This window comes from Toxotes jaculatrix, chromosome 16, assembly GCF_017976425.1.
Source record: "Toxotes jaculatrix isolate fToxJac2 chromosome 16, fToxJac2.pri, whole genome shotgun sequence".
Taxonomy (NCBI): Eukaryota; Metazoa; Chordata; class Actinopteri; family Toxotidae; genus Toxotes; species Toxotes jaculatrix.
The window spans coordinates 11,305,498-11,319,428 of NC_054409.1; the positions used below are offsets into that span (position 1 = coordinate 11,305,498).

At 41.2% G+C, this 13,931-nt stretch overlaps 1 protein-coding gene across 5 annotated transcripts in view; it reads right to left on the reverse strand.

The window, feature by feature from the left end:
• Positions 1-408: 408 nt before the first annotated feature.
• Positions 409-13,931, reverse strand: part of LOC121195296 (ephrin type-A receptor 5) — a 49,183-nt gene continuing 35,660 nt past the window's right edge. For 4 of the 5 annotated variants that reach the window (XM_041058676.1, XM_041058678.1, XM_041058674.1 and 1 more), the window contains 9 exons: positions 13,679-13,804; positions 12,611-12,796; positions 11,545-11,606; positions 8,140-8,207; positions 7,904-8,045; positions 6,466-6,615; positions 3,028-3,221; positions 1,657-1,821; positions 409-789 (listed from right to left, as the gene is read on the reverse strand). In XM_041058676.1, coding sequence (XP_040914610.1) covers positions 681-789; positions 1,657-1,821; positions 3,028-3,221; positions 6,466-6,615; positions 7,904-8,045; positions 8,140-8,207; positions 11,545-11,606; positions 12,611-12,796; positions 13,679-13,804 — 1,202 coding nt within the window. In that variant the 3' untranslated portion in view covers positions 409-680. Of the gene's footprint in view, positions 790-1,656; positions 1,822-2,007; positions 2,026-2,990; positions 3,222-6,465; positions 6,616-7,903; positions 8,046-8,139; positions 8,208-11,544; positions 11,607-12,610; positions 12,797-13,678; positions 13,805-13,931 lie in introns of all 5 variants that reach the window. The other variant, XM_041058675.1, reaches the window with a different exon arrangement.

The window sequence follows — 13,931 nt, forward strand, 5'->3', positions numbered from 1 at the left end:
ACTGAAACTAATGAAGATTTTGCTCTTGATCCATTATCACATGTTAACACTGCCTGAGAATGGTGTTCAATTCAATGACGCCTGGCGGAACTGCACTTCCAGAGGAAACTGCTAGAGAACAATCTGCTGGGCTCAGATCACCTGAGACAGGCTGAAAATTTTCAGTTTGAGCCCGCTGCATGAAACTCCCATGTTTGTGACACAGCCAAAAAGTGCTGGTTGCTCTCAGAGCCAGATCTGCAGTTTGTGTTTCATGTCTGATCTGAGAGAATCCAAACAGTGCACAAGATATGAGAATCCCCAAGATTCACACAAATGGAATAATTAAAATGAAGAAAAAAAAAAATCTTCACTTGAGTTTGATGCAGTTCAATTCATTTATCTCACCATCAGCTTCCCTTCATGTGGAACCACTCAGTTCAGTTCAGTTTGGTTTTAGCGCTGCAAAGTCAAATATCCCCAGTGACACCACAAGCAAACTCCACACACAAGAACCACAAAAATGTGGATTTGTCCAATTTAGATCCATAAACACTGGGTTTCCTTGTCCGTAGAAAGTGCTAAGCCGCTCTAGGTCCAACAGCAAATCTGAGTCTTTTTGTCACATACTAGGTCCATATAGTGTGTGCATGTGTGTGTTTGAGTGCGTGTGTGTGTGTATGTTGGCCTGTACATATGTATCAGATGTTTACAGTAGAGTTGGTGTTCATATGTACTCTCATCTCCTGAATGCTAGTGATGATTTTTTTCTGATGTCCAGCCAGATTCACGCCTACTCTCCGCAAATCCCTGAAAAAACAGCACACAAACAATAAAGAAATGTATGACTATACTTAAACTTTCTTTTTTTTTAAGAAAATGTTTCTATATAAGGTTTATTTGTAATGTTTTAGACAACATTTTGATGCCAGTTTTATTGATGTACCACCGTGTTGTTTCAAGAGAATCAATATATTCAATATATACAATATTCTGACAAAGCCCAGCTCTTATAGACAGCATGGTTAAAAAAAATGTTGAATTACTAATTTAGTAGTTTTTGTGATGCTCCTTGAGTTCTGTATGCAGAAGTCATACAGATCATTTGCAGCTGCTTCTATCTTTATAGAGCCTCTCAGTTCTATAAACAGTGCTGGTTTTTTAGAACTTTTTTTCCCCCCACAAGCTTGCAACCTCGTAATAGATCCTGAATTCTCATTTTTCTTTGACCTTGACAACATTTTGTGACAATATTCATTTGCTTCTCTTGCTAAAAAAACAAAAAAAAAAGAAACTATAATAATTAGAATCAGTTCAGTTTTGTATGTGTTACAAGGACTGTGATTACAACTGCATTGCACATTTGAGTATTGCACTTTGAGTCTGGGTCATGTTATTTTACTAAATTTTCAACTTTAATGGGTCACGTTTTTATAAAGACTACATTCTACTGAAGAAATAGTCCATATTAAAAGTGTTTAGACTGAGGACTGGTGCTTATCCAGACTAAGGAAGATTTTGCTGTTGAAAATATTTAATGCAATTTTGCACAGTTGTAAGCTCTACAAACAAAATTCCACTTAACTTCATGGCATTAGGCTGGAAACAGAAATCTTAAGGTTTGGTTAGGTGTTGTAGTGTTTATATATATGTTTGAATTTGCTTGAATGGCCTTACTCTGAAGTCATCTGAGCCACTGTTTCCAGTGAAGAGTACCCTCCTTCCATGAAGAGCTCAGTGTAACGACCCATCTTGATGGAGTCCAGCCATTCCCCTACAGTCTGGGTCCGAGTGCTACAGTCCCCTTCTACACTGGCATGCTCCACTAACAGGTTGGAAACCCTGGTACATGGATAGATATACAGTAAAAGAAAGAGTAAGACAGTGATTATAGACACAAGATTATACATATATGTTCTCAAACAGTATACCTGGCTGTGAGGATGTTTTAAAAGTAAATTAAAGGACTTTATAGGACACTAGCTCTGTTTCATATTATTATCATAAATGTAAAGGAGTGGAATTCACTGTGAAATCAGCTGCGTTCTGAAGCTCAGTACTAAGCTCCTGACAGTTACCAGTGAGGCTTTATAATGCGAGTTATGCACCATCATGCAGAGCTGAAAATGCTGTCCTCTCAAAACTCTTTGTTATTCAGCTCACTCTTCATGCTAAAAAATAGAGCTCTCCATGCTATCAAAGAGAAATGCTCATGCTCGCTAAAAAACATTCTCCATGCTACAGCTAGAGTGGACTGTCATGTGGAACAAGGGGGCAGCCCTGTTGGTGTCCCTTTAAGCTGGCTAACTGTCACGTGTTATTGCATGGGCTGTTAGATATGGCATTGATTTATTAAGTGGGTTCCTGTGTGTGTGTGTGTGTGTGTGTGTGTGTGTGTGTGTGTGTGTGTGAGTGAAAAAGAGAGAGGAGAACAAAATATCTTGTTATTTCATTATTTTTGCAACGAAAATAAAGTAATGAGGCTGTCTGACTAAATGTCTGCTTCAGAGCACTTAAGAGTAATTTCATGCCATTATACACTAATGCAACACATATACATAGTGGTGAAATTCTAATTGAATGTTCAAATGCTACGATAATCAAAGGACACCCCACTGAATCCAATCCACACTAATGCATAGTTTTAAGAAAATCTAGCCACTTCCATTTATGCCTCTGCTCCTCTTTGCTGGCATGCAGCATTCAGAGACCATGTCCATTCTGATTTGATTGTGCAGCTACACAATACTTCAGCAGAGACTCTATTTACACTTCATCAGAACAATGATGAGTCTATTAGCTTGCAGTGCTGGGTTTAATTCACTTAAGAAATAACAGGTCAATTAAAACACAATACCTTTTAAAAAAAATGAAAGCATGTCACTGAAAACATGCCCTTGTCCAACATGCATGTCTCCTTGAAAAAAAAATGTAATTAAAATAAATTTAAGAAAATGTTCTCATTCATATATCAGTGTAACTGTTGGCTGTCTGTTGCTTAAATCCAAAACATCAATATGTAGTTTGTTCTGTGGTGTGAGGCCCCACCTGTGTGAAGAGTTGACCAGTTTTTTTAATGAGCTGGGGTTGCGAATGAGTTTGTCTAGTAGACAGACAATCTCATCAAACTTGGGACGGTTGCTGCGTTCTCGCTGCCAGCAGTCCATCATGAGGTGGTACAGAGCCTCGGGGCAGTCCATAGGACCCGGCAACCTATAGCTCTCCTCTATTGCTTTTATTACCTGCAGATAGATGAGGGGAGAGGTTAGTTTTGTAAAAAGCCATAAGGTGGTACAATATTTCAAGACAGTCCAAATGATCTTGAAACAACTGAATTTCTTTCATTTAGGAGTAAAGAGAAGGAGGGAGATGGAGGGAAAGGGTGACAGAGTAATGCCCAATTTACACTAGCAGTATGAAAGGGCTATGATTAGCAGCTGGAGCCCAACCAGAGCAGTGAAACCCCCCTATGTTCATCTCAGTCTTCCCCTCTGAAAACATGATTTGGAGCTTGTTTTAACTTCAGCATTAACATTTTGTTGAAATCTGACTTGCATCTAGGAAAAAAAAAACAGAACACAGAGACTTGAACATAAAAATACATATAAACCATATTACATACGTATGCACAACACATGATAAAACCTGCCTCACAGGCTCACATAAAACAATGTACATCAGTGGAAACATAACTCTAAACCTCCATTCATCATCTGTGGTTAAAACCAGATTGTCATCATCATCACCCACCAATATTATTAGGAAAACTGATAATCAGTTGTCTCATGCTGAGCATTTAACCGCTTGATGGCATAAGAGACACAAGAATTTTTCATCCTGAATATCTGAAGCATGAAAAAAAATGCAGTTACTGAGTCTTGATAAATGTTGGATCATCATTTTTTAAAGTGTGAAAGTGACCCTGAATCAGGGTGTGGAGAGGACACAACTTCAAGTGTTTTGACACTTGAACATGTAATAACTTTTCCACACCAGCACCGTGACACACTACAGCAAGGCAATGTTTCTTCCACTCTGAATTCTCCAGAACGAGATCCTGAATTCTGATACTCGCTCCAGGGATGCTCCTGATCTCTATCTGACCCTAGACTCAAACCCCCATGACGTTAGCAGAGCAAAATCTAACCCCCTCCGAGGATCAACAAAGTAACACATCATGAAAGCATTATTTGTTTATTTGATATGCTGCACAGCCTAGTTAATCATTTCCGCAAGTAACAAGATGCAGCACTGAATAACAGAATTTTTTTTGGGGAGGGAATTGAGTTAGATGAATAATAAATAAACCCCCGACTCTCTCCGTTGGACCCTGCAGTGGAAAGCAGGCTGGAATTTTCAGCCTAGTTCTGCCAGTGCAAGACACTGGGGGGAATTGATTTGTTGAGTTCATGACAGCCTTTACTTGTGTCAAATTCACACAAAAGACAGACGTGATAGCACTCCAATACACATGCGGGCATGAAAGCACACGTACGCACACCAAAGAGAGGAGCGCAGCGTCAAATCATCGCTGCGTGCTGAGAGGGAGAAGAACTACACAACGCTGACTGGCAGGGAGGAAAGATCAGAGGAAGAAAACGAGAGACCGAGGTGGGAGAAAGAAAGAGAAGGCGGACGAGAGGCAAGGAAGAATACAGAGATTGCATTTTCGAGAGACAAAAGAGAGGACGAGAGAAAGAAGTGAGAAGGAAAGGCAGAGAAATGGGAAACAGAAGGAGGGAGCTTAGAGAAAGAGAGTGTGAGAGCCTGCACTTCCTTGCGCAGATCAGAGAAAATCCAGCATAACGCTTTCAATTAAACATCAAACGTCTTCTCCTCTCCTCTCATCCTCCTCTCCTCTCCACTCCTCCCAGTCTCTAGACTTCTCGAGACAGACAGCCTAATAACCAAACGGAGGAGGGAGGGGTCTGAAGCAGGGGATGAAGAGGTCACTGGAGGGCTGTGCGTGCATATGTTGCCTGTGTGTGTGTGTGTGTCTGTGGGTGGGAAGCGAGTGCATGTGTGTGGTGTCAGAACCTAATGCTACATTCTCGATCATCGCCGTGTAACACGATTGCAGATCTCCCCATTAAAATGACCTCCGGGCCAACACTATAAAATAGGTGCAACCCCCTCCTCCCCTTCTCACCACCCTCCTCCTCTCTCACTCACTTTTCTTCATCTCCTCCCTGATGAACACATGCAGGTGATTTTGGTACTTGTTGAGTAGAGCTAACTCGCCTGCCACTCACGTATCACTCCACAGCCACTCATTCACAAGTTCATACTTTTGCATTTGGCCAAATATTTAAGTTACGAAAATTCGGGAAATTGGAAATAAATGTCTGCATTTTGGTCACAGGGGATCTAAAAACCTTAAACACTTATGGGTGATCCACAGCCTAAGGAAGCTGGCTATTATCCCTGCCACGTTTTTCTACTTAGCAGCACACCTCCATGCGCATTCACCTGTTTCACCCTTTTGCTTACGCACACCATTCTTGACACCCCACAGTGTCCATTGTTATTGTCCACTCCTTGCGGTTAATGATTTATAATAACAGCTTCTTGTTCAGCCCTCACTAGTTCACCTCCATTCAGCCTCCTGACAGGAAACTTGTATATTTCACCTACATCTTTTTCTCTCTAGCCGTCACCATCTCAAGGAACCTATACCTGTAATCAAAAAGCTAACATGACCTGTGTTCAGCCCCCCCGCACTCAAGCCCAAGGTTGGAAAACATTGTCCTAGCTGAGGTGTTAAGTTAATTCTTGAAAATAGCACTTGAGCATAACTGGTGTTTCAGAAGCTCAGCTGCAGTTTCCAAGGCCCCTGAACCAAAAGTTCAACCTTCTGGGAGATACAGAATGTTAGATGTGAGGATCAATACCACTCTCATAAAGAATCTGTCTGTTGGGCAACTTAGCTTAGCACACAGACTGTAAACGGGAAAACGATCAGCTTGGCTCTGTCCAAAGGTAAGAAAATCCACCAATCAGCACTTCACATACTCCTCACATATAAAACAAACTGTGTAAAAAGTGTAAAAACAACAATTTGCTGTTTTCATTTCTTTGGTCTGGACAGTTACCAGGCAACCAGTCCAGGAAGTTGCTGGTTGTGGCCAAGAAATAATCTGGCACATAACCCTCCCTTCCATGGTGAAAACGGCCAACAGTCTGCTAAATACCTTGGTTTATGTACGGATTAAACAAACAAAATATAATGTTTTAAATCAGTGAGACAAAAAAGGAAATCAAAACATTTACAAATCCATGACAAATGGGCAAACTCCACCTCCACCTGCTGCTGATTATGTGAAACGATCAGCTCCAGAGCACCAACTACACAGGCTGTGCTTAGTTTATGCTCCACCCAAAGTGCGAAAAAAGAATTCCATTTGGTGGAGTCATGAATAAATTAAAACAAGACAAATTACAGCATGCACAAAAATGATTTCTATAACAATGTCACATGAAAATTACATCTTGATTGGACATCTCCCAGTAGGGCCTCTCTCCGTATGACATCACTTCCCACATGACAATCCCATAACTCCACACATCGCTGGCTGATGTAAACTTTCTGTATGCGATCGCCTCTGGAGCCGTCCAGCGAATAGGAATCTTGCCGCCCTGCGACAAAATAAAAGAAACATTTACCAAATAACGCACACAGTATACAGTACAGTATCAGTAGATTCAGAGGAACCTGGCATAGAAAAAATAAACTCTGTGAAAGCTGAAACACTTTACATATGTTGAGCAGCTTTGACATAAATAACCTTGAAATGTTTACTCCGACAACAGCTCAGCGCCACACTTGTGCAAATGACCTTCCGTTGTATAAATACAGCTGCAGTCATTCAAAATTTTTTACGTTTTGTTACACGAAGACGGAAACCAAGCACAGACCTTAATTGAGTCACTTCTGCCCCATGTGGTCCAACTCACAATTACACTAATGAATACCAATTTAGGAACACATTCATGATACCAAGTTTCACTTTCTTTCCTCAAATTTCCTGTCCTAGCTGTCGGGGGGCGCGAGATTCCTCTACGCCTTTTCCTCGTCTTCATTATTGCGCTTTCATTGCAAAGATAGAAAAGTTCACAGGACGACCGCTGAGTTCCAGAGGAAAATGTGTTTTCAGCTGATGAGTAGTGAAATTAGCTTGATGTAGTATTGATGAACACAGCAGCAGGATGTCTCAGGATCTGATTATTTGAAGGGTGTGAATTATGTTATTCTCACTGCTCTGTCAGGGAAAGAGAGCCAGACCGCGACTGAGAGCGAGAGAGAGCGAGAGAGACAGCAAGAAGAGATGTAGCTTGCAGACAGAGGTGAGTGACAGGATATTTGGCGCTAAGGCAGCAAGACTCAGTGCTAATTGAGTGTTGTGGAGACTGAGCCGAGTACTAATTGGCCCTCCTCCTGCAGGAAGCAGCCCGTCTCTGGTTGACAGGACGCCACTCAGCCTGGGACACACAGCTCAATTTAAAACCTGCTGCTGCCGTCTGTGTGTGTGTGTGTGTGTGTGTGTGTGTGTGTCTGCATTCAAGAATCTATGTGTGTATTCGGTGTCAGTTTTCCACTTAATCCAAAGTTTAAAATACCACTATCGCTGCACACACATAGAGATACACACTGGATTAAAATATAAATGCCTTCAAAGACACAGCACTGTGCCCTCAAGATGTCCCTTCCTCTTCCTCTCTAACTCCAGTCCTGAAACAATTAGTTGATTAATCGATTATAGTTAAATGGCAGACGACTAACCACAGCTGTTTAATTATTTAAGTAAATAATTAAAACTCTTCCAAATAGGAGGAATTGCAGATTTTCTTTCTTCTTTTCTCTTTGACATACGACATAACAGTGAAAATTCAGCTCCATCACACACTCAAGCATGTGCAGTCTTACCCGTGTGGTGTATGCAGCCTCCGGGTCGTCCTCCAGGACTCGGGACAAACCGAAATCAGACACTTTACACACGAGGTTACTGTTGACCAGGATGTTACGTGCTGCTAGATCACGGTGGACGTAGCCCATGTCAGACAGGTACCTGAATTTATCAACACAAAGGAGATGATTAGAAACTTTGCCCTAATGACGTGTTCAGTACTACATTGTGCGTTTGTGTGGATTTGTATGTTTACCTCATGCCAGACGCGATGCCTCGCAGCATACCGACCAGCTGAATTACAGTGAACTGACCGTCATTTTTCTAAAGAAAAATAAATAAATAAATGGGAGAAAGACATTCTCATTAATACTCATTTCTCATGTCTTTAATTAAACCACTTCATATAGTTGATGCAAACAGTGAAAAGAGGAGGAGAGGGACAGAATGGGAAAAACAAAATCACATATCAGATAAAAATAATATTTAAATGCCTTCCAGTAGCTCCCAAAATGAATGCTGCTGATCCAGGACGCCCTACACACTTTCAGTTATGTAGCATGCTGTAGAGTCAATGCAGTGTTTCCCCTTATTGGCTGCACTGCATTATAATTCTGTATTATGTATGCAGTAAGTTCAGTGATGATAAAGGAGTCCACCCATGGTTGAACAGTAAAAACTGGGAAATTTTTTAATGAAATATGGTTCAATCCCCATCACCTGTTCTATACGGTTTCAGTTGTGAAGCCTGCTAAACTGGGTCAGCTTGCAAGATAATACATAGCTGAGAATTCTGCTAACTGCTGCTTAAAAGTTGTCCCGTAGCATGAAAGCCACGTAGCCACTGATAGCCAAAAAGGTCATTCCTGTCACCTACAGTGTAGAAATAAAGACACAACTGTGCACGTCCAACATGAGCTCTTTTTGGTGGCAGCGGATTTTGAAGGTAAGCACATTATTGCATTTTACTCTTATTCACTTCTAAATACTGACAAGGTGATTTCCAGGTAATCTGATTACCATTTCCTAATGTCAGTGATGGCGATCATCCAGTCATCGCTCTCCCTGTCTGGTATCACCTGTGCACCTTTGTACCTCAAGTCATTCCTCCCATGCATGCACAGGTGTTCTTGTCAGTAGATCTCCTGCTCTATGGACAGACCCAAACCATGATGAAGGATTCCTCTAATCCTGCCCAAGGCTCACTGCTGCTCTGAGTCACACCATGTTTTATGAAACCACTGTCTCTGCTACCGACTGCAGCGCAGCTGTTACTCCCTCGAGTAAGTCACAGCCACTTTCTCATTCTTCACTTCTAGCCCTGACTTAACCTTCGCTTATAGGACCTTCAAATTTCCATACCCTTATAATTATGTCGTTGAATATCCAACTATATATATATAATGTGAGGGCAAATGTACTTTTCCAAGGACAGAATGTGTTTTTTCCTCCACCATTGCACGCTGATCAGAAGGTAGTCCCCTGAAAAAGCTGCCAAACTTGATTCAAGTCACAGCACTGACTAACCAGCCTACAGTGTACAATTTCTATGTTCAATGCCAATGCAGGAAATAGTGTACGCTTTGTAGCAGGGTGGAAAGAGAGAGTATAAAGGTTGTGGTGGTGTATAGCCCTCTTATAGGACTGTAAACATGTTGTAGTTTGTGTGCACAAATGTAAGAATTAAAAAGATATTGGCAAAGATACTGCCATTTAAGGTCATCTGTAAAAGTTAGAACTGTCCAGTATAAATGCTCAGTTTGGTGAATGGGTTGGGTTGGTTCTACGTTTGTTTGTGTGGAGCATAAACAGCTATCGGAGGTTGACCTTTAAAGCAAAAGGAGAAGCTGTTGTCATCTCAGCACAGAAACTAGCTTTGATGAAAACAGTAAATTATAGTGACTCTTCTTTCCCTCCTACTGAAAACCCTTCCACTGGAGTCCGTCTTAGTTTTCCCGTGATGACAGCTCTCACTGTTAGTTTAAGCTTCAGCTCCTTCCAATCCAAGTGTAAACTATCCAATCTTCCTTTCATCTTTCTTTCCATATCCATATTTTCCACAGGAAGACATGAACTGTAGTTATCGCTGTACACTTCTTTTGCCCTCATGGTTTCAACCTCAGTTTCCATCAGTATTATCACTACTTTTCCCATCCATCCACAGCAGAACATCCCACTTACATGTGAAATGAGATGTTAAGCCAAAGATGTGAGTTAGGAGCCTTACGGTGCATTGTCCATGGCTGTGACACTTAATCCAGGAGCCAGTCCAGCTCCTGGTTTTCTCATGGCTGTGTCATTTATACCGGCCTCAGTACACCAGCCATCCATGTAATTACTTCACAGGGTTTTCTGTGCTGCTCCGCCTGACGGTCTCCCACCTCCTCTGCTTCCCCTTTGCCATCCAGGGTTTCTCCCCCACAGCACAGAGGACAGTCACGTCAGCAGTTTCCACTGACCGTATAGCATATCTCCTCCCTCCTTCCTCTGTCTTTTGTCTCACAGCATCCTCTCAATCCTCACAGTCTGGCTGAGAACATCCTGTGCAAGTTTTTGATATTTCCAGTCAGCACTGCCTTTCCAGCACACCTGAACCTCCTAACACAACCATACTGTTCTTACCTTTCCCAAATTTCCATAACTTTTTTTTTAAAATATACCTCTACCATCTTCCAACTGTTTGACCTTATTTCTCTCATCTCTCCATTAGCCATCTGCTGCAGGAGTTTAGCCCTTTTTTTCATGCAGGATTTAGCTTTGTCTGCCAACTGAGCATCATGCCATTGTAACCAGTGAACAGAATGAAGTGCTCTGGAGGGGGATCACTTAATTCACAGATTTGCCAGCCTGCCTCTTCATTACAGTCCACCTTCTCCATTCAGTGGAGTCCAGACTGTCTAGACAGTGCAGACACAATTCAAGCCCTAAGTGCTCAGATGCCTTTTCGTATTTTCTGCCAAACCATCCGTTACATAGTTTACATAGTCAACATTTCAAAATGTGAAAGTTTAAAATCTGTACCATGCAGACGGAGCTCCGTCTACCGTCTCTTGTTCGATTTCCCCTTGAAAGACGTCAGTGTAACAACAGCCAAGATTTTACACTCGTAACTATTGCATATTGTTCTTTAGCTAATTTCTGCGTAACTTCTGTGTAGAATGATGGGCTACTGAATTGGAATAATAACAGCGTTGGAAGACATGTCCTGATCCTCTTTGCCCGCAGTGGTGTGTCTCCGTTACAAACAGCTCTCGAAAATGTATTTTCCTTTCCAGAAGATTAAACATTTTTCCACCTCTATGATAATTGTCCTCCCAATTCGGCACATCAGCAAGTAGTGGCTCTCCACACTTGTCCCTTTGCCACTTACTTCAGTCCACTGTGGTAATTCAGCACAACAGCTCTATGTCTGAGAGCGGACTCCATTTCCTTTTAATATCCTGTTTAAACATTTTCTTTTGATTGATTCTTGAGTACTGATGGATTTCTTTACCTTCCTCTTCCTCTTTCCCACCTCAAACTTTTTTTTACTCCACATTGTGCTCCACTTCCTTGTCTTTATCCATTGTCTACTTCCTATGACCATCATCCTCATCTTTCTCATCCTCTTCTATACCGTCCTCCAAACCCTTTGCCACTCTTTTGAATCCTTCTGTCCTACCTTAAGGAATGTGTCCAGTGATCCATTCTCCATGTATTCTGTGATTATCATCACTGGCTTGCCTGAGAAGCAAAATATAAGAACACAGTTTACTACAAGAACTGGAATGCATGTGAATAAACAAAACTGATTGTGTTGAACCAGGTAAAAGTGGGTACTCAAGTTATATGGTTTTCCAAAGAATTTCCTGGAACACAAAGTGATGTTTTCATATTTGTTTTTGTCTGATAAACTGTCCAAATCCAAAGACTTTCTCTTTATAGTGATACAAAACAGAGAACAGTTGAAAATCCACATAGTTAAGAAGCTGGAACCATCAAATGTTTGGCATATTTGCTTGAAAAACGACATGAATGATGAATAAAGAACTGAGAGAAACATAGGTATGTTTCAGTAAAACAATAGCTGAATCATTTTCTTTACAATCAACAGAAATGAACAATGTAACTTTCACAAATGCAATGTATTTAAGGGACAGTTGTATTAGATTGTATTAGTTTTAACTGGTGCACCTAATAAACTGGGAACTGATGAATTTTGTTACCACTCCTGAGAGGCATAGTTAGTTATGTGGCTGTAAAATATCAAGTATAACAGAACAACTTTGGGATTTTGTTATCTTGAATAATCAACCTGGAGATTTAGCATTTTGGAGACCTCTGAAAAATATGAAATTTTCTGTTACTGTAGCACTTGAATAATAAAATCAACTGTATCAGCGAGTCAGAAAAAGGTCAGAGTACAACTAAAACGTGAAGTGAGTTTGATAAACCTCAGCTGAAATGTCAAAGGACTTCTAAATCCGATCGATGGAGCACAGCTGAGTCTGATGGTTGCTGAAAAACCTTGACAAAGTACACAGAAATTCGAGTCTAGCAAGTAGACTTGAACCTGACAAGTCAAGCTTGAGATTCCTAAATATTTACACAGCAAGACTGCTGTATGAGTAGTCTCTATAATCTGCACTGGGACATATGTTAGAGATCCTACAGGGTTCACTTCGGACTCACATCCCTGAGAGCTAAAACACAGTGTCTGACTGGAAACAGACGTGCTGATGACTCACTCTTGGTGACCACTCCCTCCAGACGGATGATGTTTGGATGGTTAAACTGGCCCATGATTGACGCTTCCCAAAGGAAGTCACGTCTCTGCTGCTCTGTGTAGCCTGCTTTCAAGGTCTTAATGGCAACTTGGATCTCTCTTTTCCCAGGCAGCCTCAGTGGTCCACTGCATACCTCTCCAAACTCCCCTGTTGCGAAAAGACACAGCTTGAGCGTGGCCTCAACACCTTGACTTGTGAAATTCTTCTCCAACGGTAAAACAACCCTAAATAGATCGATTTTTGTGTGTGATACTTAAATCTGAAAGTGTTGTTCTAAGAATGAATAGATTTAGTCTCACATAACTGAGACTGCTTTTACTCTTAACACCTAAAGCTGCTGAAATATGTTTCTTTTACTTTTTAGGATTAGGGCAACACAATTGCAACACAATTGTTTGTGTTTAAATACTGGACAAGCATCACTCAACTCCATATTCAGTGCTCATTATACCAATTGTAGCTACAAACCAACAAAAAAAAAAAAGGCGTTAGTCTGAAGGGCTGATTTCACTGCTGCACAGCTAGAGAGCTTGTGAGGCTAATAAATGCTGCAAATCAACATGTTTGTCAGCAGGGCACAAACACCATTTATAGCTGTGTGAACTGTCATTTTCCAGCAGTGTTTGGCTTAATTGACTGCGTGTAACCGTGCATCTGTACAATGACGTGCAATTATGAACAGGACAGATTTATGCAGGTTAAAGGAAATATGAAGTACTATGGCAGAGGTAATGAGAAAACGGTTAAATTCTAAACAACATGGCAGAATTAGGCTGGACTCATTACTGTTATTATTGTACTTCAAGCATGTTTTCATAAAGTATTGTTTGATATTAAGCTGTTATAGGACATTAGAGGTTTTTACCCGAGTATGCTCGATTGAACAGGTTCACCTCAGTGGTTCAGAGCCAACAATTAATGTATTCTATGACACAAATCTGCCTCAGACTGATGCTCAGAATAAGAATGAGTGTATCTGCTGTGTATGGTGCACACATACAAGCAGGCACACCAAGTTAGTTTCCTCACCAGCTCCGATGATCCTCTCTATGGAGATGAAAGAGACGTCAATTTCCTGGGCAAATTCATGCACAGCCTGGTTGGGATCTTCATACGTGAGGGGGTCGATGTAGGTACGCACCCCCGGGAACTTAACTGCAGAGGCACATGCATGACATCATTACCATTGAGATGTCATTTAACATGTTAGCATGTAGTCAGTCTTGTATCCACAGTGCAGTGTATGCATACAAAATAACTTAATATTATTAGTGGTGTCATT